At 40.5% G+C, this 26,154-nt stretch overlaps 2 protein-coding genes across 6 annotated transcripts in view; one reads left to right on the top strand and one right to left on the bottom strand.

Annotated features, from left to right (window-relative positions):
* Positions 1–12,930, top strand: part of PPHLN1 (periphilin 1) — a 70,545-nt gene extending 57,615 nt beyond the window's left edge. For all 4 annotated transcript variants that reach the window (XM_055807117.1, XM_055807118.1, XM_055807116.1 and 1 more), the window contains exon 10: positions 12,334–12,930. In XM_055807117.1, the coding sequence (XP_055663092.1) occupies positions 12,334–12,543 (210 nt within the window). In that variant the 3' untranslated portion in view covers positions 12,544–12,930. The remainder of the gene's footprint in view (positions 1–12,333) is intronic.
* A 5,087-nt stretch (positions 12,931–18,017) lies between these two features.
* Positions 18,018–26,154, bottom strand: part of PRICKLE1 (prickle planar cell polarity protein 1) — a 66,562-nt gene continuing 58,425 nt past the window's right edge. For both annotated transcript variants that reach the window (XM_055807113.1, XM_055807114.1), the window contains exons 4-8: positions 25,268–25,405; positions 24,573–24,776; positions 23,831–24,017; positions 22,828–23,691; positions 18,018–21,422 (exon numbers count right to left, since the gene is read on the bottom strand). In XM_055807113.1, coding sequence (XP_055663088.1) covers positions 20,566–21,422; positions 22,828–23,691; positions 23,831–24,017; positions 24,573–24,776; positions 25,268–25,405 — 2,250 coding nt within the window. In that variant the 3' untranslated portion in view covers positions 18,018–20,565. The remainder of the gene's footprint in view (positions 21,423–22,827; positions 23,692–23,830; positions 24,018–24,572; positions 24,777–25,267; positions 25,406–26,154) is intronic.

The raw sequence follows: 26,154 nt of genomic DNA, 5'->3' as shown, positions 1-26,154 counted from the left end.
TGTAGATGTGGTGTTAGGGACATGGTTTAGTGGTGAACTTGGCAGTATGAAGTTGGACCCAGTGCTCTTAAAGGTCTTTTCCAACCTGAATGATTCTATGATTCTAAGTCTTGTCTCTTGAGTACTAGAAATAGCTCTCATTTTTTGGACTTAAAGGAATTTGTTGCATCATGCTGTTGTCACAATTTATAGATGTCAGGAATCACAGAAAGCTGCTTTTAAGCTATCTGAAGAATACAGAGCTAAAGCACTCAAAAAACCCCAACACAGAACTGTATTTGATGGTCCCAGTTTTCTTCTATTGGTCATAATACTTTTTATAAGGACTGACTGAAGCCAGACTTGAATCAAAGCCTTTCAGCAGATGCCAGAATCTGAAGACAGACGAACACTTCAAAAAGTCACGAGTGTGTTCAGATATCTTGCCAAGTTCATTCCAAATCTGTCCTCTGTCAGTTCACCCCATCAGACAACTTCTGGAAAATGTTCAGTGACACTGGATTGAACAGGGCAGGCATTCCTTTAATGGGTTTGATAGGTAACGGTTCTTGTGCTGAAATGCTGCAGCATTGCTTAACTGTCTCATTAATAAAGGCTTGTAATGAGGAATCAGAAGGCCAATGTTTTAGTCTCAGAAATCTTTCAAAATACAAAACAGGCTTGTTTTTCACATGGAAAAATAGTTCACAAGGGAAAAAAGCAGTGATTCCCAAGCTTTTTTGAACAACCTAATCACTGTTATTCTTTGATATTACTTACGAGCTGTAACCCAAACTTATCAAACAATTACTTCCAAGTAAGTACTGTGGGATTCAGTCTCAGTGTATCCACTGAGTACATGCAGAACTCCTACTGCATTCCCTTGGAACCACAATTGGTAAATCACTGCCCTAAGACATATGATTTACTAACTATAAAAGACAATCTCTACTCCTTGTGGCTTTCTTTTTGGGGGGAGATATGCTTTCTATTTTTCCAATTTTTGGATCAGATTTCTGCTTCCAAATTGAGGTGGAAATATCTGGAATTGTGGGAACAGATTCAGAAGGATAGATTGTTTGGGTGTTGAATGCTAAAAATACAAAAGGAATAAGTATATTTGCAATAAAAATTGAGGCTTCATCATGCAGCTCTTCTGACCTGTCCACCCCAGCCATTGTGCTAGCTTTATGTTCTATTTCTTTATATTTTGTATTTGCCTGAAGATAAATGATAAGGTATGCAAATGTTTAAACACAGAATCCTGTGTGCTTTGTCTGCCTGGGTTAGGAGGGGTTCTCTTGGTCCCAGATGAGTTCAAAGAGACTGGACACACTAATAAGGCTACAGATAAATGTCCTCTGTAGATGTCATCCACAGCTGCTTGTCAGCTTCTCACTCAGAATAGGTGATTCCTCCCTGCAGCCCAACTGGTGTGTTAGCATGTGACCTAATCAGGCTGATTTTGCCTAAAAATTAATTTTAGTAGTCCTGCGTATTCCTGGCTCACACATCCAAGTGGGGTGATGGTTTCTGGCATGGGGATGGTGACAGCTGGGAAGGAGAAATCCTCTTTTGAGCAGTCACAGCTGCATATTGAAAAAGATACCCATCTGCAAGCTAAGGAAAGCTTACAGAAGTCTTCAAAAACATGGCCTTAATTTACATTTTCCTTTATTCGATTTTCTGTTTGAAATGAGCTCTTAAAGTGAATGATGAGAGCGACTATGTAGAGGGTAAAGACAAGACCATGACTTGGACATGAAAAAAAATTTGACCCATTATTGAGGCACTAATAAAACTGATTTGTGAGGCTAATATGATGTGTGAAGTAATTCTAAACTTTCAGAAACCTTAAGGTTTAACATAAACGAAGTAATAAAATGTTGGTAATTGAAGTAATTGTTTTTCTTCTTGCAGCTGTTGCTTTTCCTTTCTGAAAAGTTGTCCATTACATGCTACACAAAATAAGTAAACTACTGTATTTTCTTTATGTTTCACATGTGATTAAAAAACCTAGCCTTTGGCATGCATATCCTAAGCATTAAAGAATTTAAAAATAATGAAGTTGCTCTTTAGACAGAGATGATGAGAAAGTCTTCTCATTTAAGGGCTGGTTCTTAAATTAATTGATCCACTGGCTTTGAGTTTATAACAACAACGCTGCTGCCAGTTAATTGTGCAGCTGATCTACTGGGAGTTGCTCTTAATTGGAAAAGGCAAGATTTATTTTTTTTGTTTTCTTGTCTTGCTGTTTGTTTACATTGTGCCGTTGACGAAAATACAGGTGATCCATACCTCAGGATAAAATTCTGTCTTGCCCATTAACAAAAGTGAGCCCTCTTAATGCAGAACGTTGAATATGAGAATATCTGTAGAAGAGAATATTTTTTGAAATGGAATGTGTGAAGACTTTTCTTGAGGGAAAACTAAACTGCCGCAAGTCGCTTTTTGGTAAGAACAAATGTGTCATGGCTGATCTTGACTGCAACACAGTCCGCATGTGTTGATTTTTAACTACTGTACTTCCCATACAAAAATGTGACAAGGAAGATTTGGTTTGTCGTGCAATTGTTGCCATTAATATACAGCCCATTCTGATGAAGCTTAAATGAATATCACTTTCCTTTATGGTCAGTGGACATAACCGAAAGCTATTAAAGCATTTTTAACAAGAGAATTAACATAGACAGCGTCTTTTGTAGATAAACTTCACCCTTCCTGTTTTGGATGGAGCAATAAGTTTACCATAGAGCAGATTGTAGGAAATAGCTTTCCATCAATTCAGTATTTCATAAATAAAAAGTTGCAGGGCGAGGTCCTTCCTTTGGCATAAAGCTGATTATTTCCTGTTTAATCTGAAACTGGTGCATTTCAAGTAATGGGATATTTTTAACATTCGTCAGAGAGGAGAGTTTTTAGGACTTTTTTTTTTTTTTTTTCATTTATGGTCCTGTGAAAATGCAACTTCTAGACTTGAAGATCACTATAGAACAAAGAGAAATTAATAGATATATAAATTGTTGATCTTTCAGACAATTTTTGGACTTAGCTGCACAGTTGTTTGTAGTTGGGCATACTTAAACATACAGCAGGGTATTCGTATACATGAGCTGAAAAGATGTCATTGATGTATCTGTAAAAGATTATCAGTACTTCTAGTGAGGTTTAGAAACCGATACATTGGAATTGCTATGCATTATTTGAATTCAGATTTATCATCTGCTTGCAGAAGGCACATGCTTTCTATAAGAATAATATGCAAGAGGTAAACTTAAACTAATACTGCTGTTTTACCTAAGGAACCCACAAGTTAATATATGAAGTAACACTACCCTCATCCAACACATCTGTTGTAAAGAAACCTATGAAATTTAGGCCACACACAAACTGGTCTCCAAGGGCCTGTAGTTGGTGTTAGAATGCTGTTATTATGTGGTCTGATTGCTTTACTAAAGAATTATCTCCAGTAAAACCATGTAACATAATAGTTCTTGCTCTCCCACATGGGAGCTACTTCTGCCTGACTGAGCAAGACATTTCTTGAAGAAGTGGTAATGCACTTGCTCTTGCCAAAATGTAATATTAAATGAAGTGTATCGTCATGTATGTTTTTGCTGCGTATCAATTCCTGTTCATTTAAACATTCGCTTAAAGTCCTCTACTGTAGTATTAAAAAATATTAAATATATGGATTTTCTAGCAATATATTTAAAGTGAATTTCTCCCTTCTTACTGAAAACTTGGTTTTAGTAATTTTAAAGCAATGGGGAACTACTTGGAAAATGTAAGTTTCCATAAATGAAAACTCTGTTGCTGAACTTTACAGGTATTAATTTGTCAGGCAGTACAAGTCATAGCAGTTCAAGGTTTATCTTGCACTGTGCTGAATACTTTGTATGTGATGCTTTCCCTGTTCACTTTGACTGAAAAGAGAACTGAGACAGTTCAGTAGTTCATACAAATGGTTTTCTAAATAGTGCTGACTTGGTTGGCTTTTGCTATGTTCAGAACTATGTAGCCTTGCTCTACAGATTTGTCCTTGCTGTGTAAGTGGAGCTGTAAACACTACAGTTGTTGAGGAGTTGTCTTTTTAATTGCTTTTTATTATTTTTTAGCTCTGCTCAGCTGTGTCATACAAAAGCTGCATGTTGCATCTTTGGATTGCTTTATAAGCAGTGAGTGAATGCACAATAACATGTAATTGTTTTGTTTGGACGGTGAAGGGAAGAAGAAAAGAGTTGAGGATGGATGATTGCTTCTCTACAGAGATGATGCTTTGAGGTATTATTGCTGAGGGGCAGAGCCCTGTACAACAGAAGTCATAGTGAGAATAGGCTGACATGCCAAAGACAAGGCAGCGTGGCTTTGTTCAGGCACTCCTGCAGTCACTGCACACCTGAGCCAGGCACAGGCTTCTCCTGAGCTGCAGTGGGCTCCACCCTGTGCAAACCCCATGACTTCACTGTAATTGCAGAGGTGTCATCAGAGGTATGATATGAAGCAAAGGGGTATCTGGATGATGTCTTGAGCTTAAACGGGAGATAATAGTTTAATGCAAGTAAAGAATTTGGCCAGCCTGTTTTCTTCTCAGTGTATTACACAGCATGGAAAAGAGCAAAGTTGTGTCTCAGGACCCAAGCCAGCTCTTCAGGGTTTTCAGTTAAAGTGTATGTGTAAACTCAGCAGAGAGTTTGTTACTTTAGACATAGACACCTGTGCCCCCCCCCCCCCCCCAGTTTTACAGAGCATTTTTCATCTCTTTCCATACCAATATTCTACTTTAAAATGAAGTGGGAAGCCTTGCAGTGGCATTGTTTTAGAATGCATCTTCCTCTTGCAAATTAGTTTAATCAGAGGAATAAATGGAGATGCAGGCAGGAGATGCTGTGTCCTAGAAGCAAGATGCTGTAGACCAGCTGAACAGAAACACTGCGGTCCCATGTAGGGAGCAGCAACTGGCTCCCTGGGGAGTTGAGAGTGGGGTGGCTTCAGTTGCCTCTCCCAGGGGCCTCCCCCATCTGCTGTGGCACCCGGCGCCTGTCCCTGCTATGCTGTGCTGGTGCGCTGCCCCCCACATTGCTGGTCCTGGTCCTTGAGGGCAAAGCAGAGTTCAAATCTGAATTCAGGCTTCTTTTAAAATGATGGCTATATCAGCATCAGTTTCACATAAGAGACTTTCAGCAGACCTTTCAGTCAGGTGTTCAGATGCCAAAAATAGTGGGCTTACATTCTGAAAGCCAATTAAATCTGTTAAACCAGGCACTTGAAACTTTCCATGGAAAGGGAGGCAGAATTGCATTTAAGTGCAATTAACTTTAACATTTTGCATATCTTCAGTAAGAAGCAAATTAACATGGAATTGTTCATTACTACATAGTAGATTAAATAACTTGTTTCCCCAAATTTGCATTTAAATAGATATCTAATTGGTCCATAAACACATTGATCAATGGGTGCAGAATACATAGTTTCAAGGCAAATTTGTTAGTAGTTTTTAAGAAAGAAATAGAGTAGACTTGTTGATATTTTACAATTAAAAATTGTATACCAGTATTGTAACCAAGTATTAACCTTGTTGTACATTAATTAGGCTTTTTGTAACCATGAGAAGTAGTTAATCTTGGTTGAAAACCAATTATAAATGGCTTGATCATGAGAATTGTCTGCAAGTGGTTTAATGACAGTTCTGAGCATTCTTTGCACTGTGGAGCTATAAATTTATATATTGTACTCATAAGCATATCAGTACGATTACATTGCCACTGCAGTAATGAAATTTTCTTTGTACTCTTTCAGTAGAAGATTAGCTTATTGTACTTGAGGAGAGTAAATTTTGGGTAAGTTCATAAAGTCTAATTTGCACGGTTGAGAAAAGCCAAGATAGTACGTAAATAAATTAAAAAGAAGTGATTTGGAGAGAGGTAATAATTCCTTTAAAGAGTTGTCTTTGGCAAAGAAAATACTGTGACACCAGCAATACTGAAGTCATTCAACGTGACTTCAGCTTACATGCACAATTATAATGCAGCATCTCACTGCATATGCAGTCAGCTTAGAGCTACATCTACATTACAGAATCTTTTAGTATTGCTCTTAGTTAGGAGTACAAGAAAAATTATACCACATAGTCTGTCTACCCAGGCTGGGAAAACCTGGCATCAATGTGGCTGTGTTAAGAGTGCTTTGTCAGACTCATTTTAGGTCTGCTGAGGAGGGGAAATACGAAGCTGGCTTACACCACGAGAGGGCTATGCTGGCCTATAGCTGTCCTGGTTTAGCTAGAGGAACAAAAGCTCTTACCTCTGTCAGGTGTAGAGGAGCCCTGGGGCATCACTGAAGCAAGAGAGATTTCAGGCAGTTTGCTCTTGCATCAGTGCGGTGTCTGGAGGGGATGTGGTACCGCTTTCAAACTTGTGCTGTACTTGTGCTGTGCAAGTTCAAGCTCTGCTTTTGTCAGAAGTCAAACTACCAGTGAGCATGTTGTTTCTTTCCTCCTTGCGTGGGGTATTTGATACTTGTGGGAAATGTGACCTTAATAGCTGAAAAGTTTTTGTCTTCTGAAGGATATTAAATGAATACTTGCATGAATCACAGATACAAGATTGTGATTGCTGGGCATGTTGGGTCTTCTCAAGGGTGAGTTAGTATCTAAGGGTTGCAGGCTGTTGAACGTGGTTTCTGAGCCACAACCCTAACTCCTCCCCCCATGTGAACTGAGCCTTGAGGGTCTTTGGCCTTCTGGATGAGGAGCTGAGAACAGGCATCTCTTGAAGATGAGCACTGACTCATAAGCACTGATGGTGGGCTGTATACATACGGTGCAGAGCTGCTCAGAGAGCCTAGAGTTGCATCCTGTTGCTATGGAGGAGGAGTCCTGGTGGAGGTGAGAGAGCATTAGGTGAATCTCTCAATGTATGGAATGATAATACTCAAAAATGCAGGAAAGGTGGTGATAAAAAAGACCAAGGAAGGGATTGGAAACTACAGATTAAATCATGGGCATCGCTTTCCGTTGCTAAATAGTCACATCCACTTAAATGGACGTGGTCCTCCTCATGCCTGGTGGTCCTGCTTGTGTTTGTGAGCAGAAGTACCACCTTCTGCACTGAAGTGAATTTGCCCATCTCTCGCATAAAGCCGCACAGGCTTGCATGTGCAGGTCTCTGGATGATTCCTATCCAAGAGGCTTTTACATGTGCATAAAGCCAAGAGCATTCAGGAGAAGTGCCACAGTCATATCCATTCAAAACCATAGCTGGAGAAGACAGTTAATGTTGTCTACCTTTATATAGAATAAAGCCCATTCATTAGAACAATTCCTCCAGAAATGAAAACTGAAGATTCAGTTGAGTCTTCTGGGGTGGACAGGAGAAATTTGCATCTCCCGTTTGCTACGCAGTTGTACTTTCTACCAGCTGTGGGCACGGGAGGTACAGAAGCTAACTTGTAGCCTGGTGGGACCAGTCTTCCTGAGGGTCGCTCCAGTTATGTGGGAACTTCTGTCTTGTTTTCCTCTTCTTCAGAGGCTGCTTAGAGCAGGAGTTAGTTTTAGCTCTTCTAAATCACCTCGAGAATTTAAAAAGCCTTTCTTTGCACAGACCATAGAGCTAAGGTGGGGAAATGGTACACGGACTGAAATAAGGGTGGCGAATATCCCCATTTTAACTTCTCTATTTTTCCTGGCCTCATCTTTTTTGAATATTACGGGGGTTTTTTGCTGTTGAAATGAAGCTGCTTTTTGGCCAGGTATGCAAGACTCTGAGACCAAGATGACAAAAGTTTCTGACTCTTCTTCAGACTGTAGTCACTCACAGGGGAGGACATCTTAAGTTCTAGTTTTTCTCATTACAGTTTTTATTGTCCAAGAGCTCTGTTGTGCAAAATACATGGGCAGCTCCGCAACAGGTTTTGAGAAGAACATGGGGCTGTGCTAGGCAGAGAAAGGAAATGATGCAGAATTCGTCAGTGAGGAGTAGACATGTCATCAAGATATTCCCTAGCTAGCTATAATTTCATCCATGCCCATAGTTCAGGTTTCACACAAAGTTTTGGTGATGGTGTTTTGCACCCATCAGTTTATCCATTCAATATGCTTTCTTTGGTTTAAACAGAGACAAGTTTTAGGTTACTGTTGCAGGAGGGATATAGCAGTCTAAGGCATGAGCAGTCCCCACATGCTTGCTTCAGCCCCTCTTTCTTCTCCATCAGATGTTAAATGTCCCAGAGCTGAGCTGGAAGAAGAGATGTGTGGTATCCTTCACCTGTTTCACATCAGTGTCATACATCGTAATTTAAGTCACTGTTGATGGTGCCTTAGGGTTAACTGAAAACTACGCAGACTGTAGATGAGGGAGTTCTCGGAAGTTTTATTCTGCCTGGTGAGTTCAAGGGCTTGATCACCTCTGACCTGGGGGACTAACATCACCATTGCTTTAGCTAGATCTGGAAGTAAATGTCTTTTAGCTATATTTAAACAGTTCTCAGTGCAAATTTTGGTTTCGTTTTATCAAATACACGAGGAGTGTTCACTAACATGTTGTAGGTGCGTCACACCTTCAGATTTGCATCCAGATAAAGCCTAAGTGCTCATACAGAGACTAGCACAGTGAAGGGTTGATCTCAGCCAGAACTTCTACGCTATTATCATGTAAGAATAAAAAGAGTTAAAATGCCATGAGAATAATATGGAAGTGGGCATATTTATGATCCTTTGACCTCACAGGTGGCAGATGTGCTGATTTTGGAAAACTCTTCAAAGAGAACTTGAATTCAGCTTATATACTTCTCATTCACAGGAAAATAGACTCTGTGCGTGTACGTGTGTATATATATATATATATATACATACACACACACCCCTACCTTGTGTGTGTGTGTGTATAAAATATATATTTGGGAATAGAACAGCTGTTTCTGCTTCTCCTTCATCTGCTTACTGGAGTGTTACATGTTCTTTCTGTTACGCTGGTGCTGTAGCTTAGGTCAGAGAATAAAGTATGCTAGGGCCTTGGTAAATGATCACCCTATGGCTTTAGCTGTTTTCAGGATTACCTGACCTATATATCAGACAGAATAATCATGTCATTGGTATCATTTCCTTTCTTGTTTTTCAATATAAAAATGTTATTTCTTCTTTCCCCACATGTGGAATCATTTTCAGGTTTTAGTTCCAGATGTTTACAGATGAGCTTTCTGTGGTCTGAGCTCAAAATCAGTATCAGCTGGAATTTTAAAGACAGGATTAGTTTCAAACCTTGTTGGGTTACAAGTTCTTTCAGTATTCTTCTATAACAGAAAGCTTTTTTTTGCTTGTTTGGAGTCTTTCCTGCTGTTTTCTTTCTTCCTCAGACATCACATTCTTGGGTTATTTTCCAGAAATACCCTCCTTCTCTTCTGTAGAGAAGGTGGATTTTAATATGCCATGCCACCATCCTCTTTTTCAAGAAGTTTGAGTGCTTTCATAATTTTTTCAAATAGTTGACTTTACCATTAGGCTGTGATCAGTATCTTCAGTGAATGGTACTCTTACAACTGATAATCTTTACTCCCTTCTGCAAAGCATAGTAACCTCTCTGAGGGTTGGTAGTCGTGCACTGGCTTCAGATATAAACTGGTTTATGAGGTTACTTCCACTTCACAACTGTGGCTCACAGTTCTCTCAGTTGTGCTGATGCGTCTGGTTTTAGAATTGCATCACTGAATCACATTCATTGGAGGGGAAATAATTTTAAAAGGGATCATCTCAGTGATGCAATTTATGTCGCAGCTATACAAATAGGTTTATCAACATAATTGAGGAGGCAGATTGCACCAGGAGGATCAAATTAGCAGCTGGGGTAGAAAGCTTGTTGAGGGAAAATTACTCAATTATTGTGAGAGGACCGGAGCTGTTTCCTTTGTTTTCTGTTGTTAGAACTGCCTTCCTGCTCCACCTTCGCCCTCTTCCCCTAATGTAGGTCAATTCTATTTTTTAAAAAAGTCTTTTGTCACCAAGTATTGAAAACGTTCATCTTATGTGTGAAGGTGTTTAGTTTCCAGACTGTGGTGACACAAAGTGACTTCTGACTCCAGGCGCAGCAACAATGATGGCTTTTCTTGATTCTCCTCCAAGTCTTCTTTTGTGAAGGTTCTGAAGAAAAATGTCTTAGAAGGAGCTAATAATTTATACGCTAAGGGTCAGAGAATTTCATCTGGATTAGTTCTTTGTGGTGTGTGAGAGAAATAGCAGATAGCACTATTTGCCGTTAATTTGAAGACCAATTAAAAGTAGAGCATTTCCTGTGGTTGTAGCGGTGGGTGCCTCCCCGCGCAGAAGCCGGGGTGCTGTGTCTGTTCTCTGTGAGCGTCAGAGTTCCACCGGTGCCGGTGGTGCGCAGCATGTGCTGAAGACTGACAGTTACCAGGTTCATTTACCTGTGGAAGATGGTTCACGCGTCCTTGGTCTGACCACTTCAAAGGTGATAAAATAAGACAAGTAGACATGGAATAAAGGGGGAGAAAAAAAGTTTTGAACTATTCTCCCCAAAACATAATGGCTCTGGGGAGAAAAAACCTTTCAGACATCGTTGTGTGAAGGTGCTAGCAAGCATGCTTGCAAGTACTTGAAAGGCACAAATTATCCAAAGTGCAATACCATCTGTCTGTCGTATGGCTAATTAGAGACAGTGATTCTTCCTGAACTTTTTCCTTGCAAAGAGAAAAAAAAGTAACTCAAATTTACTCTGTTTGAAGCTGAGTACTGTATTTTACTTGCTGTGGAACATGAACTCTGAGAGTCTGGGGTTTGTGCTGCTATTTTACTACCAAAGAGCTAAACATACAAAGCAGGAAACAAACCCCCTCCCAGAAAAAACACCATGTGCACACTGTTCCCACACTGAAGATGTTTAGCTGCAGTGTGGTTTGGGCTGCACTCTTCTCTTGGACTTTGTAATCTCAATTGAAAGTAAGTTTCTTCCAAAAGGTTTTCTTTTATTTGCCAACCAGCGTTTGAAAAGTAGGTCTCGTTTTAAACTATTTGTGTAGAATATACTATCAGGCCTTTGGGAACAGCCTTTGTTAAGGGTATCATGTGAAGTCATTGTGTTTCTGGGAATAGTTCAGTTTGTGTGCAGAATGTTTGTTTTGTTTGTTTGCTTTTTTGTTTTTTTTACTGCTCCTCTGACATGAATGTGCTTGGGCTGCCCTTGGACTGGTCCTTATGAATCAAACAGTATAGTAGTGTTTGGGGGTGTGTGTGTGGTTATTTGCTTTTTTTCTTTCTTTTTTACTAATGAGAAACTGATTATATACAGTTGTATCATGTCTGTCCACAATATAGCTAAATGTCAGAGGAAGGGGTCACACATATTTATAAAAAAACAAGTTCTAACATGGGCACGCAATACTAAAAGGTAGTCATGCTTCGAGGAATATCAACATCTTAGCTTTTTTTCCTTCTGAAAAATACAGAGATGTAGAACTTACTTATCTTCATTGAAAAAGCCAGTGTATTTTCTAAACAGAAATTGGCCAAGGAGGTGTGAAAATGAACTGCATCTGGCAGTTGGAAGACTTTGACAAGTTCCTTTTTTGGTGGATGTTTAGATTAATAACCTTAGCTGGAATCTGGGAAAAAAAAAAAAAGATATTTTTTTTTTTTTTTTTTGAAAGGCCACTGATTGGCTTTGAAAACCACCTAAGAGCGTACGTAGTCAGATGTTTGTTTGAAAAACAGTTGCAGTGATAATGAGAAGTTACTTCTCAACTGTGGTACATAACTGACTTGCAAACTCTGCATTCCCTGCAGTACAAGATCAGACAGGTTCATGTAAAGAATTGCCAGAATTTCTCTTCTTCTTAGTGGTTGAATCACCAATGCAGTCAAATTAATTGAAGTCATATTTGTCAAGGACTTCTACAGGAAACAGATAATCCGACAAACAAACATATATACATAATTTGGTGGAATTTTTTAAATACAACTTGTATTTAAAGTATTAGGAAAGATTACAAACTAAGTTACTGGTGCTTTGTATAAAGACTGAGGTAGCTAGACATGCCACAGTTAAATTAGTTTTACATATATTTGCGATGAAAATCTGGTTAGCCTTTGCAGTTTGCCATGATTTATTAAATATTGCTGCATTAGGAACCTAATCTCTCTTTTTAAGGTATTTCTTCCAATTAGAGTTGCTTATATTAGTGCAGGTCAGAAGAGAGGAAAAAGCAAATGTGTCTTACAGCTGAAACTTGCATAAAATCCAGTATTCTTTGGTTTGGATCTACAGTAGCACCTAACTCTATGTGGGCTGTTGGCATGCTAATGTAGAGTCTTGCATTTAACCATTTTCTAAAATCTGTTGTTTCTAGGTCTACAGACAAGACTGTGAAACCTTTGGCAAGGTAGTGAAGATGCTAATTGATAAAGATCCATCATTAGAGAAGTCCATTCAGTTTGCCCTGAGGCAGAATTTGCATGAAATAGGTGAGCGATGCATTGAAGAACTCAAACTTTTCATTGCTCAGTACGATGCTGCCAAACAAGATCTGTCAGAATCCTTCAAAGAGGGCTCATACTAAGGACAAAAATACGCTTTTAGATCCTCTACATTGTGTATGCCATGATACATAAGTCTGCTTTTTGCAGGGAAAGAGGAGATCTTGTTGGAGATTTAAACCCAAGGCCTGCACTACTCCGTAGTAGCTCAGGTGGCTGTGTCTTCTTGTTCACTGTGGTCTCCGCAATTGTATTCTTCCTACCTGTACTTGTTGACATATATTCCTTTGAAAGGATGTTCTTTTCAAAAATGCTGTAAAGTGACAAACTATTTTTGAAACCTTTACACAGTTACCTAGGAAAAAATGTTCAGTCCAATGTATGTACACTTCTGTTTTGATGTTTATAAGTGTAACTTCAAACACTGTATTTTTTATTAAAATAACAAGAAGCAGCTCTTCATTCCTCAACTTACGCAGAAATATGTCTTGTTTTCATATATACTGTAGGAAGGGAGGACTTGCAAAATCGGTCACAACTATGGTTTAAATTATTTATTGTAGTTTAAAGTTCAGGATCATTCTGTAAAATTACGGCAGTGGTTATCTGTAGTCTCTGACTACCAATGCAACTCTTAACTACTTGATAGAAGAAATGCTATATTTTTTTTATAGTTGCAGGTTCTGCAAATGCCTTTAAAATTTTGGTGTTTTCCATATCATGAGTCATTACTAGTAGGCAGTATTATGTAGGATGAATTCTGTGTTTTATTACTATTTGCTACTAAATGTTTCCTTTCTTGTTTTTGACTACAGCTTACAGAGTGTAACTGCAGGCAGCCACTGAGCAGGGAAAGGTCTGTTCTACTCTCTCCCTCTCTCCCCTTACGCCTTCTCACCATTTTTTATCCATTGGTTTTAACTACTAGGAGGTTGTGTGTGATCTTTACTTCCAACATCAAGAAGGAGCAGGAACTTGGGGTGGCAAGATGGGGCAAGGAAAGCGAGCAGACAGTCTCTTTGGTAACTCCAAGGTGCTTTGGATTAGGTGTAACATGAAGTTGAGCCCTAATGCCCAAAACTCATCACCATTTCAAATCTAGGTGGTTCTAAGTAATGTATGCCACTTATGACCTGATAGAGTGACTTGTAGCTGGGGAGCAGTGGTTAAGGAGAGTCAAGAGGCTGCCACTGCTACCTGATTACTTTCCAGAGATGAAAAATGTTTAGGACTCACTGGCAGTATCCTGACTGTTAGATTGTGTACAGCTTTATATTGAATAAGGTACTGGCTTTTATAAATGTTTTAGAGAAGGGCTAATTTGAGTCATAACCATGAAGAGGTAAGTATAAGCACGATTGTTTTGTATACGTTTGCATTTAGAAAGATGTGAAACTCTGTAAAAGGACTAATGACCAAAGTTCACCATTTCCAAAGCACACGGTATTTTTAAATGAAAAAGTCATTGAATTCAGCCCACTTACCAAGATAATTTCTCAGACTTCATCAGAATGTTGTACAGAAAAGTAAATGAAAGAGCAGTGATTTTGCATGTACAAGGTACTGTATGTATCACAGCATCTTACACATGCAAATCTTGATATGGTATATTAAATAAATATCACGTCACATTCCTGAGATGCCCAATTAGTTTTAATGACAGTAGGGTGTGGTTTTGCAGTTTGCTTTTGTTGGTTTCTGAGAGTTTACATTGCTCAAAGAAGATGACCTGCAAGTTACCCTGTTGGCACCTGGGATTGTGTGGGCTGCACAGTGAGTGGGAATCAGCTCACAGATCCTACAGGATGCTAATTTGGGGAGGGAGACAGTGGAAGAGGGGCAACCTGTTGCACAGTAGCTAGACTTGACCTGCCTCTTCTGGCAACAACCTGGGTTACCAAGATAGTCATGAAAGCAGAGGCAAAGTCTTCTCCAAGGCAGAAGAGTAACTACAGTGCTTTCCTACTTGTCTACAGGACTGAGAGCCTTCAGGGTATTACACCAGAGTTTCTGCTTTGGGTTAGAAATGTTAGTGAAAAAAATACTGAAATCATATTTAATATATTTTTGATTAAAAATGTCCATTATTATTGTACAGTTTGTTAGGAGTCTCCTTGTTAGAAGCCTGATTAAATTTACTATGATAAATGTACCTGAATCTTCAGTTGTTTTTCTGTAAAGTAAGGCCTAAGCTTATAATCACAGAATCATAGAATATCTTGAATTGGAAGGGGCCCATAGGATCACTGAGTCCAGCTCGCTGCTTCTCGCAGGACTACCTAAAACTGAACCATATAACAAAGAGCATCGTCCAGATGCTCCTTGAACTCTTGACAGGTTTGGTGCCGTGACCACTTCTCTGGGTAACTTGTTCCAGTGATAGACCACCCTCTGAGTGAAGAACCTTCTCCTAACATCCAGTCTGAGCTTCCCCTGATGCAGCTCTGTTCCACTGCTGTTCACCAGAGAGAGGAGATCAGCACCTCCCCCTCCACTGCCCTCCTGGAGGCAGCTGTAGATTGCGATGGGGCCAGCCCTCAGCCTTCTCTTCTCCAAGCTGAACAAGCCAGGTGACCTCAGCCACTCGTAAGTCTTGCCTTCAAGGCCTTTCACCGTCTTGGTCACCCTCCTCTGGGCGCACTCTAATAGTTTGATGTCCTTCCCATACTGAGGTTGCACAGCACTCAAGGTGGGGCCGCACCGTTGCAATGTGGAGAAGGACAGTCACCTCCTCAACCAGCCAGCTGTGCTGTGCTTGATGCACTGCAGGACACGGCCCTTCTGGCTGCCAGGGCACACTGCTGACTCTCATTCAGCTACCCCCAGATCTCTTTCCACGGGGCTGCTTTCCAGCCTCTCGTCCCCCAGTTTGTACATATAACCAGGATTACTCCACCCCGGTGGAGAATGTGGCACTTGCTGTTGTGTTTCATACGGCTGGTGATTGTCCAGCTCTCTATAGTCTATCCAGATGTCTCTGTAAGGTCTCTCTACCCTCGAGGGTGTCCATAGCTCCTCCTAGTTTAGTATCGTTGGCAAACTTACTTAATGTACTCTTACTTACTTAAAAAGACTCCTGTGTCTATAATCATTTATAAAAACATAAAGAGCACTAGCCCTAAAATTGAGCCCTAGGGAACCCCACTGGTGACTGGCCACCAGCCTGATTAACTCCATTCACTGGAACTCTTGGAGCCTGACCCGTCAGCCAGTGTTCTTGAGGTTTTTAATTAGCTAATAGGTCAGTAAGATCTTTGAAAAGTTTGTTAGGTTGTCCTTAGCTTAATCTGACTTTTTTTTTTTTTTTTTTTTGTAATGGATTACATTTTACTGATGAACTAAGGAGTCTTTTTAATTTTTTATAAGCACTGTTTCATGAAAGGTTTAATTTGCATTCATGAGTGATAGGGAACCAGTTTTCCGGTTTTGTCATTAAGTTGAATGATCACATTTAACCTTTTGTGATGTAAGTTTTTTGTTGATGTAAGTAAAATATTATGCCAGTCCTTTAACTTAAGCAAAAAGCATGGCTTTTAGTCTTGCTTCCTGCAGAAAGAAATTTATATTATGGATTTGTTTCATATCAATGTAAAAAGTTGTCCTTGATCTTGTGGACAGCCTCGATGGGCTCCTGGAAAGGGGTAGGAGGAGCACTGGTGGAAGAAACCAGATGCTGTGCTGGAGGATTTTATTTTCTTTGTCACCTTAAGAGCTCCTGAAAACAAGTTACTCCTGGCACTCAGTATTGTGCAGGTACCCTTAAAAGATTAAAAAGGGAAGAGGAAAAGGAAGGAAAGGAGCATGGAAATTCCGTGCTACCTGCTGAGGCTGGAGCGGTTCTGAGTGGATTTGTAACCTCCCTGGGTGAGTTGGTACCTTTCAGAAACAACGTAAGCAGTTATGGTGAAAATCAGCAGTAAAACTGCTACGGATAGGAAAGGAGCTAGTGCCAAGTATCAGAGAATGACTGGTCCCTTGCGACCTCGGTGTCTGTGCAAGGTTTCCTCTTTTGATGGGGGTGAGGGTTATGTATTGCCCTAATACTTCTCACCATCATGAAGGTTGTACAGGGTTTGGCTGGAACAGAGTTAATTTTCTGCATAGTAGCTGGTATGGCGGTGCCGTGCTTTGGATTTGTGATTAAAACAATGTTGACGATAATACAGGGATGTTCCTGTTACTGCTGAGCAGTGCTTGCGGAGCTCAGGGCTGCTTCTGCTCCTCACCCCACCCTGCCGGTGAGCGGGCTGGGGGTGGGCAAGCAGCTGGGAGGGGGCACAGCTGGGACAGCCGACCCCAACGGACCACAGAGATATTCCATACCATAGCACGTCATGCTCGGCAATGAAATCAGGGCCGAGGGCAGGGGCAGAGTTTGCCAGGGCTGATGTTATTCAGGGACTGGCTGGGTATCAGTTGGCTGATTTTTTGTATCAGTTCAGGGTGGGTTGGTTGGTTGGTTGGGTTTCACCTATTGAACTGTCTATCTCGGCACACGAGTTTTTCACTTTTACCCTTCTGATTCCCTCCCCCATCCCACTGGGGGGGAGTGAGTGAGCAGCTGTGTGGGGCTTAGGTGCCTATAGGTATTACTGCCAATAGCACAAAACAGGATTTACAGCTTTAGTGACTGTATCGGTCTTGTGCTGGTAGCAGATGTTATATCCCGTACCATTCTCTTTATATTTAAGGTGGAAGACTCAATTAGAAACATTTCTCATAATAAGCGGTCAAAAATAATGAAGTAGCAACCGTTTATGTCAGGCTGAAAAAGCTCAGCAAAGTTGTATAACCATCTTTAAACTTAGCGTATGATTTTTAAACTGCATAAAAATACAGGTTAGCCCCTCTTTCATTAAGCATTATTACGAATACCTGTTAGTCTTCTCCTGATGTGAACGTCTCAGCAGTCAGTTCCTCAGCTTTCTATGTGTCTTGTAATGCTCTTTATTACTTGTGGTCCTGCAGCCCAGCACGGGTGAGGGGAGATGTACGCACCTTAGAGCAGAGGTGTCTGCTGGCGCTGAACAAGCTGCGTGACCACTGGGAGGCAACGCTGGAGCACTGCTCCCCTGGGCATGGTGCTGTGCAGCCCTGCCTCCCTGGGGAGTCGGGTCCTGAGGGACAACAAGGGCAGAGCTCCTGCCTCGGGCAGAATTGCTGCTGCGTGGAGAGAGCACCACTACACACACAAGGTTCGTTACCCCCTTGCACAGACAAACGTGCCTCTAGATTTTTTCCAACTGAAACTGAGGACAAGGAACAGCCTCTGCCCCACTGCCAAAGCTTCCAGCTGAAAAATAATAATATAAACAGTGATGGTGAGAGGTGAGAAGTGTCATTATTTACATCACTCATTTTGAAGTAGCCAGAGCCCTTGCAGGAGCAGAGAGTTGACAGTGTCCCAGTAATGACACCTTTAGTTATCCTTGGGTTTTGGAGAAGGGCACAGGAAAGAGAGAAATCTTTCAGCTCATTTATTTTGAGGTTTAAAGGGAGGTAACATGAAAGTTAACTCTGAAGAAAGTTTGTAAATGACACACTTTAGAGATCTGTGTCAAATAGTTGGATATTATTTATTTTTTTAAGAAGGAACTAACAATCTACGGAAAACTTTTATCATCTAGTACTCCATAAGACATTGCACTTTGGGAGACCATGTATGCTGTTATCTCGGGAGACGATGTAAGATCGGAAGAACTACTCGTGGAGAGACATGTCTCCATGAGACAGTTACTTGCTCCAAAAAAAGAGACAGCAGTAGCAGCACAGCATTTCATTTCTGAATCCTGGTTCCCCGTATTTGGAAACACAGGTAAGAATGGAAGGTCCCAAGCATTGTTTGAGCATCCTGGGGGAAGTATTAGAAGTCAGCATCTCTCCTCAAGTCCTGTAAACCCTGGCAGCCTGCTGGCTGTAACATACTTAAGTACAACAGGCGTTTGGCTGCGAGGAAAGCAAATGCTGCCTAAGCCACCACAGCAGCCTGCCAGCTGGAAGCATCCCAGGAGCTGCCCACTGGCCCATGCAACGTAGCATATTACTTTGATCAGCCTTCATGTACACAAGACTTGTTTGTACTAGAAAAGTGACTTACATGGTGAATACCACCTCTGGGAGAAAAGGGTCTTTTGCTTACTCTACCCTGAAAAAATACAAGCAGGTAACTGCTAGTCTGGTTTAGCCTTAGCAATAGCTTCATGTTCTTTGGTGTAAGCCAATACTCATGTGTCCGTTCCCTCCCTTACTTCTAGCTGCCTTTATTTCCAAACTGCTCTATCCTCTCAAGGGCAAGCTTAGTTCAGTTTGCCAGGCGTCTTTGGTAAGAAGCATCTATTATTTAATTAGTTACCTTTCTTCAGGTGGTCAGAAAGCCAATGGCTTTAGCCTTTACTGTCTTAATTGGTGGATGCCACTTAATTCAACTATTTCTGCCCTTCATTAAGAACAGTGGAAGAAGTTTACTATAACTTAAAATAGCTCCTGCTCCACATATGAATTCAAGGCTTCCTTTGAGATTACCTGCTACTTTCTAGTTCTTTGCCAGCTTGCCTTCTAGAACCACCCAGTATCTCTCTCCCTTTATGTAGGTGAACTTCAGAAATTATTTTTGGGAAAGGAGGGGAATAATAATAAATTTTTTAAAAAATAAATCCACATCCACAGGAGTTGCATATTTGTTGCACTGATATATTCTAGGCTTGTGTGGTTTTTACATTTATATAGTTGACATTTTGCTTGACCCATAAATAACACTTGCAAGATTAAGAGGGCCATAGAGAGTATTTACATAGCCCCACCATGCATACAGAGCTTTTAATACCTAGTAGACAAAATTAAGCTGTTTTGCACTAAACATTTTTCAGTATTTTTCAACTTAAAACCCCTGACTAAAATACAAGCAATGTTTCATCCATAATGCTGCTGTTAAACCCCTAACAAATCTAGTCTGATATTGTAACAAACTTCTTCAAATTCAGGGATATAAAAATATTCAGCTTTTAAAATTTAACTGTACAATATGTACATTAGTATTTGCACTGTTAAATTATGAATACATTTAAGCCTATGAAATACTAAATTATAAATATCAATGTTTTTTTTTATTTAGAATTGCAGCTAATACATTTTAAAACCTGGATAATGCATTCCAAAAGACACAATTCTGGAGCCTAATCCTTTAAGCCCTTATGAAAGTATTTGTTACGCAAGTAGATTCATTGACTTAAATGGGGTTACATGCCTGAGCAAAGGACTCCAGCAGTTGTACCCCTCTCTTTCGCTGCTGGGGGTTGGGGGGCACAGCCCAAAAATATTACCACTTGCTGGCAGCGAAGTCCAGTTCCAGTAGCTGAATTAGTATCTTCCTTTAAAAAGGCATGTAAAACAAAAGAAAAAAACCAAAACCCCAAAACCTTACAGAGGGATGGAATTCTTAAAAAATTGTGGAGGAAAAACCATGAAAGTTAAAAGTATCAGCGACTTACTGCTGCTTTAGGATATATCAAGGCCTCAAGCATTTCAGCTCCCACATTCTGATTTTTGTCTCCTTAATAGTGGACACTTTGGAAAAAGGAGCATTTTCCCAAATAAAAAAAAAAAAACAACAACCAGTTTTTGTGAGGAAACTTGAAGGAGGAAAAGTGAGCTTTATCAATGAAGAAAGGGCACAGCACAGAGCCACCTTCTTCTTGGCAGTAAGAGGGAAAAGTCAAAGATCACCCTGTGGATATAGCTACAGCACAGGACCGACAGTTTTATTTACTGATCTTTGTTCGATCCCCTGTCTCAGATAACTCAACGTAGATGAATAGTGAGCATAAAATAAAATGTCTGCAAAAAGTCAGTATCAAGAACTGCAGGAAACAGTATTTTAACAGCTGAGACATAGTATGTAAACCTAGCGATATCTGAGCAGATCATCATTCGGCATGGTGACATTTCTGAATGTTACTTGTACAATGTAAACTCTGGCAGGGTTATCATTTACACTGGCAAAGCATTAAGAACCTTAGCAACTTGCCTAAGTACAGGTATTAATACAAAAAGATGTGGTTCAAACTGTAGCTACAGAGTTGACTGGTCTTCCCAACTGTTAAAACAAATTAAGAAATTATGCAATTTTTTCCTTTGTGTCCCCTCTTCTTCTTTGATTTGGTTGTCCTTTGTCCAAACTGAGAACTAGATAATGCAGTAGTTGGACCAGAAAGGTCATCTGTATAGTATGGGTATCTCAGTGATCGTGGCTGTGGAATCGGCTGTCCTAGAAAATATCCTTCCTCTTCAGAATCAGATGACGAGGATGAAGTTGAACACCAGGAGTCATCTTCCTCACCATACAATCCAAAAAATTTATCAACCACCTGATTCCGCAGTGCATAATCAGACCTAGTATGGGCATACTGTCCATACAGCTCTGCATTTTGAATATATGCCCGAATCTCCCGTGAGCTTCTATTTTGAATAAATTTTTCATGATCCTGAGGGGAGTAATAACGAAATCTCTCTCTTGGAGAGCATCTTCTTTCTGTGGCCAAGTTAAGTGCATTATCTGAACGAGACTTCCTACTTCTTCTACGATGATGAGAAGGCCGACTTCCACGCTCTTCAAAATGGTAAACACGCCTACGAGTCCTTTCACTCATTGGAGGCTGGCGTATTTCAAGATTCTCGTAACTTCCATTATCAATAACATCATCTGAAAATTTCACTTGCTGAGGCCTAGACTGGGATTTGGATCTTCTCAGTACAGGCATATGCACTGGCTTTTCCTCTGGCAAGACCTTTTCCTGACACAACTCTGAGCTCAGACTCTTCAAGGACTCCGTGCTCCGGTGGAGCATTGAAGAATTCAGAGTTCCCATGTTGCTCATCTTCTCACAGTCCTCTACCTCCAGTTCTTGGAAAGTTTGCAAAGAGTACAGAGATGGCCGTGGCTTGCCTTCTCCATCCATTGAAGCCCCTGCGGTGGGAATGGAGAAAGGAGGAAAAGGAAAATGAGAGGACTATCGGAGAGATAAGTATTGTAACAAACTATTAAACATTTCTTTTCAGTAAAGCAGTGGGTTTGGAACTACTACCAAAAGGAGTAGCTTTGTAGAAGAGGAAGCTTTGTCTTGACTTAAAACATTTAAGTATTAGCTCCGTTTACCTAAGAATTAGTTAATGTTAGGACAACAAGGGTGGAAGTTTAATGATTTTAAAATTTTTAAACAGCTCTAACATGCATACAGCTAAAGCCTCTAAGAAAAAAGAATTACTTGAAATTATTCCACAGTCCGTGCTTGGCATTTTTCAGGCTAAAATATTTCCTGTTTCTGGTATTGCTAAATTCAATATTCCAGCTGTTGCTACAGGAAAGCCAGGCTTACTGCCTTGCAAAGGAGGATCCGTACCCTCCAAAAATCATCAGCAGTAAGCTGGCCTGGTTTACTCCAGGATGGTGGCCAGTGACCCTTCATTCCCACAGCAACCGTGTCACCTGTCCGTGATGCTCCCAGGTGCAATACCTCTAGTTCCTCCTCCTCCTGTGCCCCCTGAACCAAGCTCCCGTCATCAGTTCCTTTGCTGCTGCTTGGGCAATGCCGCATGTGGGTCAGGCCTGAGCTACATGAGTAGCTACAATAATTCAGGTTATAGGAAGAGAGGAACGAAGGAGACAGGACAACTTTTTTAAATGGGTCTCTCATACCTAGCTCCCACATTTGGGTTTTCTGTAGGGAGATAGGAAAGGAAAGCTAACGCATGTGCACATGCGTGCACACACACCTACACACATGACTTATCTCTGGCTAACTTCAATCACATTTGACAAGAAGGTTCATAGAAGTGGATTATCAGTTCCTCTTTAGTCAATGGAGAAACATAATCTCATAAACCTCATTTCCTAAGGCTAAGTTGTTTACCATCCTTTCAGATTTTCTACATATTTTTACAAGCAAATCAAGGAGATTACCTAAAGTCTTTTGCAGTATTTAATATTACCCTAGTATATAATGCAACTTCTTCTATTTAAGGTATGGAGAAAAACCAAAAAAGTTTTATTTGGCTTGAAGTGGTGGTTAGTATATAACAAATGCATAGTTCAAGACCATTCTTATTCTGTTTAACATTATGGATTTTTTTGTTAAAGGAAAGAGAATTCAAAAGGAAAGAAGAATTTAAATAGAATTTAAGTAGCAGAAATGTTTCTTGTGGAAGCGTATGTGCTTGTTTAAAGCTACTGCCTATTTTACACGCATCTCTTGCTACGAAAGCTTTTTAGAGATCACAGATATGAAAAGTCTTAGTTCAGAATACTCCAACATGCACACTTTGGTTGACCTCTCCATAAAAAATATTCATTTCGCGCAGACACCCACCCTTACCTGTTATGTTAGACAAAGCCAAAGAATCCATTGAGTCTCGAACACTTTGTTCTTGCTGTTTGAGGTCAGACAGACATTCAAGTGAGCCTCCATACCACGGTGTTTGGTCGTGTTTGTATCCTGACGCCCCGTGTTCCATGTCTAACTCCTGGATTTTCCTGCTGCTGGCAGGGCCTGGGTGGCTGCCATATGCAGAGTCACCCAAACCATCTTGTGACTGGGCCCAGTACATGTCTGATTGATACTTCTTACTTGCTAGGCTTGGGTTATTTTTTTTCAAGTCCGACTTGCTTTTGACGACACTATCAGAAATCCAGTGTTCACTTGATCTAATGTCTACTTCCGCGGGCTGCTGGAAGAGGCTTTTATCACCAAACTTCAGAAGAAGTTGAGTCATGTAGTCTTCATGTTCAGCCCATTCTTCAGGGTCTTCAGGCATTTCTTGCTCTACTCTTCCTTTCCAGAAGTCTTCATTAACAAAGCTTGCCTCTTCCCTTGAAAGGCTTAAATCATCCAGCTTACGAGAAAGAGTATCATCAGCATTGCCTGAAAGGCCAGGAAATTTGTAATTGAGAGCTGGTGACAGGAGGAGTGACTGGCGGCACTGGTCGGCTGACCGGCTGCTTTTTCCCATGCGGACACTCCTCCTGGAATCTCTGGATCGAGCAGACTGAAACGCAGAATCAGAAGAGTCGGAGGCATGAACATCCTCTCCCAAGCTGCAGGTTTTTGAACAGTAAATCTGCCCTTGCTTTGGAAGGAAAGGGCAGCCAAGCAAAGAGGTCTTGCACTGAGCACAAGAAAAGCAAGTCTCTGTGGCATGCCAGTGCTGTCCATCGTAGGTCATCTGAGCATGGTCAACACCTGGAAGCAGAGCAAAAGCAATGCTTTGGGTTTCTCTAAAAAATTACTTGTGGAATGCATACTTCTGGAATGTGAAATAATTTCATAAATTTGCTTTCCCTTAATTTGTAAGTTGAGCGCTTAAAAAGGACATACTTACCAATGTGTTCCCCACAGGTCTCGCAGTATTCCGCATAGAGAGATTCAAAGCAGTTACAGCAGAATGGTCGCCCATCCTTCATGATGTATCTCTGTCCACCCAGGATGGTTTCACACTCGAGGCAACAGAAGTGCTTCATGTGCCAGTGGCGACCCTCAGCTTCTGTACACTCATCAGCAAAAATTATCTTTTCAGAGATAAAAAGTAAACTTTTAGTTAAGTGGCCAAAACCTCACCTGGGAAGTTAGAGCATGCAAAGTACCCCAATTGTGCAGTTCACTGAATTTATTTTTATTTAGCTGCCTTTTGAATATAAAGATAGAAAAAAAGTCTCCCACAGCAACTGCAGCATTCTGACCTTTTCTGTAACAGAAAGAAAGGAATTAAAAAAAGAAACCCCGTACTTTAAAAAAAAAAAAAAAAGAGAGAGAGAACATAGGAACTTAACCATTAAGAAGCTGCTGTCAAGGTATTCTGGCTGTTTGTACAGATCCTTTTTCTAATTTGATCTACAAGACTCAATTCTGAATGCAAAGAGGTATGCACTTTCTGAATACCATCATATTATTTACGATACTGCCAATTTGACAAGAAATGAAACACCTCAGCCTTCAAACACATCTGTGCAGCAGAGTCCTGACTTCTTAAAACAATGCATCTGAAGTTAGTAATTGCCCAAGTGATGCAGTTTGCTAACTGAACAACAGGAATGCAGACTGGTTGTAACACGTGAATTATTCACCTCATCGCAGGCTGAACATCGAGGTTTGAGAAGTTCAGCGTGGTGTCTGCCACAATGAATTTTTCCATCTTGGTAGAAGTAGATAAGGTCAACGAGCAGCTCGTTACATGTGAAACACACAAAACATGAGGGGTGCCAGCACACACCAGGCCCAGCTCTTGAGGCAAATACTGCAACTTCACCGCCGTTTACTTTCATACCACACTAGGAACAAAACCAGAAAGTGAAAACACTTCCCATCCCAAACTACTAGCTTCTAGCATTTAAAGTTAGAACACCAAACCCAATAGAGCAGTTTTTATTCCAAAACTGCGACGAGAGGGAAAAAATTCCTCTCAATTTAGGTCTAGACAAACTCTGTGCATCAACAAACCTTTTGTGAATAGAATTTTATTTTAATCATAATAACATTTTTAAGCATATGCCTGGGTTTCATTTGTCATTAATTTAGTATGAGTCAGCAACAGGTTTTTTTGAGTAGGAAATAGATCAAAGATTCATTTCATACCCAGTATCAAAGGTTACGTTTTGCTTAAGCACACACTACCTTCTTTCTATTTACATGCAGTTTAAAAAATCATCTTTTTTTTTAATGTTTACAGACATAGACAGCGATAAGCTTACATTTAATATTTAGATACTGTATTTTCACATTATTCAGCCCTCCAGTTGGCTTGTAGAACCAGTAGTATTACCTGCTCACAAACTGCATGCATCACTGCTCTTGAGAGTAGCTTAATAGTGCCTCGGCCGAGTGCCTCCTTTTTGCGCTGAGAACTGAACATCTGCAGCTCCTTCTTTTCTTCTTCACTTAAAGACTGGCAGTATCTCACCTTCCAGTGAAAACACAGGAGAACTTATTTTAGATACTGAGCTTTTAAAGTAACAGATTGGTGAGTAAGTGCATATATGCAAGAAATTCATCAGGCACGCCGGCAATCATCATTAAACTTTTCCAACTTGTTTGCTCTACCATCAATATTTAGCTAATATAGCATAACACAAAAGTAGTACAGAGAAAGTTTTTGCATTACAGGGAAAAACCCCACCAAACTAAGAAGTTGTCTAGGCAAGAAGTAAGATGTAAAAAAGACAAACCAAAACCTGCTGCTATTCTAAAACAGTGGAATGAACGCAGATCAGCCATAACATTGTCCTTTAGATTTATGGTTAAGTGCCCACAACTAACTATTGCAGTATACACAAGATCTTAAGTATTGACACCCCCGCCCCCTTTCCTTACAAAGAGCTTGTTTGTTATTTCCACTTCTACTCCAAATTACACTGCATATCTGAGATGCAAACCTTTTACTGTCACAAAGCATCCTTTTTGTGTGCTACAATGCAATTCCAGGAATTTGTAGGTTCCTGGTTAATTGGTGGGTGGCTGCAAACACTATAAAACCAACTTGTGTTAAGTTTATTGCAGTGACACCAGCCTCCCTTACAAGCAAAGGCAGTGTCCTTCCAGACAGCTCTTATCCGCACACAAGCCCACCGGACAGCTGAACAATGGACTCAGTGTACACACCGTGCTGCTTTATAGGTCAGATGCCACTGCAGGCCACAATTTAGGCTTTTA

This window comes from Falco peregrinus, chromosome 6, assembly GCF_023634155.1.
Source record: "Falco peregrinus isolate bFalPer1 chromosome 6, bFalPer1.pri, whole genome shotgun sequence".
Lineage (NCBI taxonomy): Eukaryota > Metazoa > Chordata > Aves > Falconiformes > Falconidae > Falco > Falco peregrinus.
Note: the sequence above shows the minus strand (reverse complement) of the source record. Positions and strands in the feature narration are given on the sequence as shown.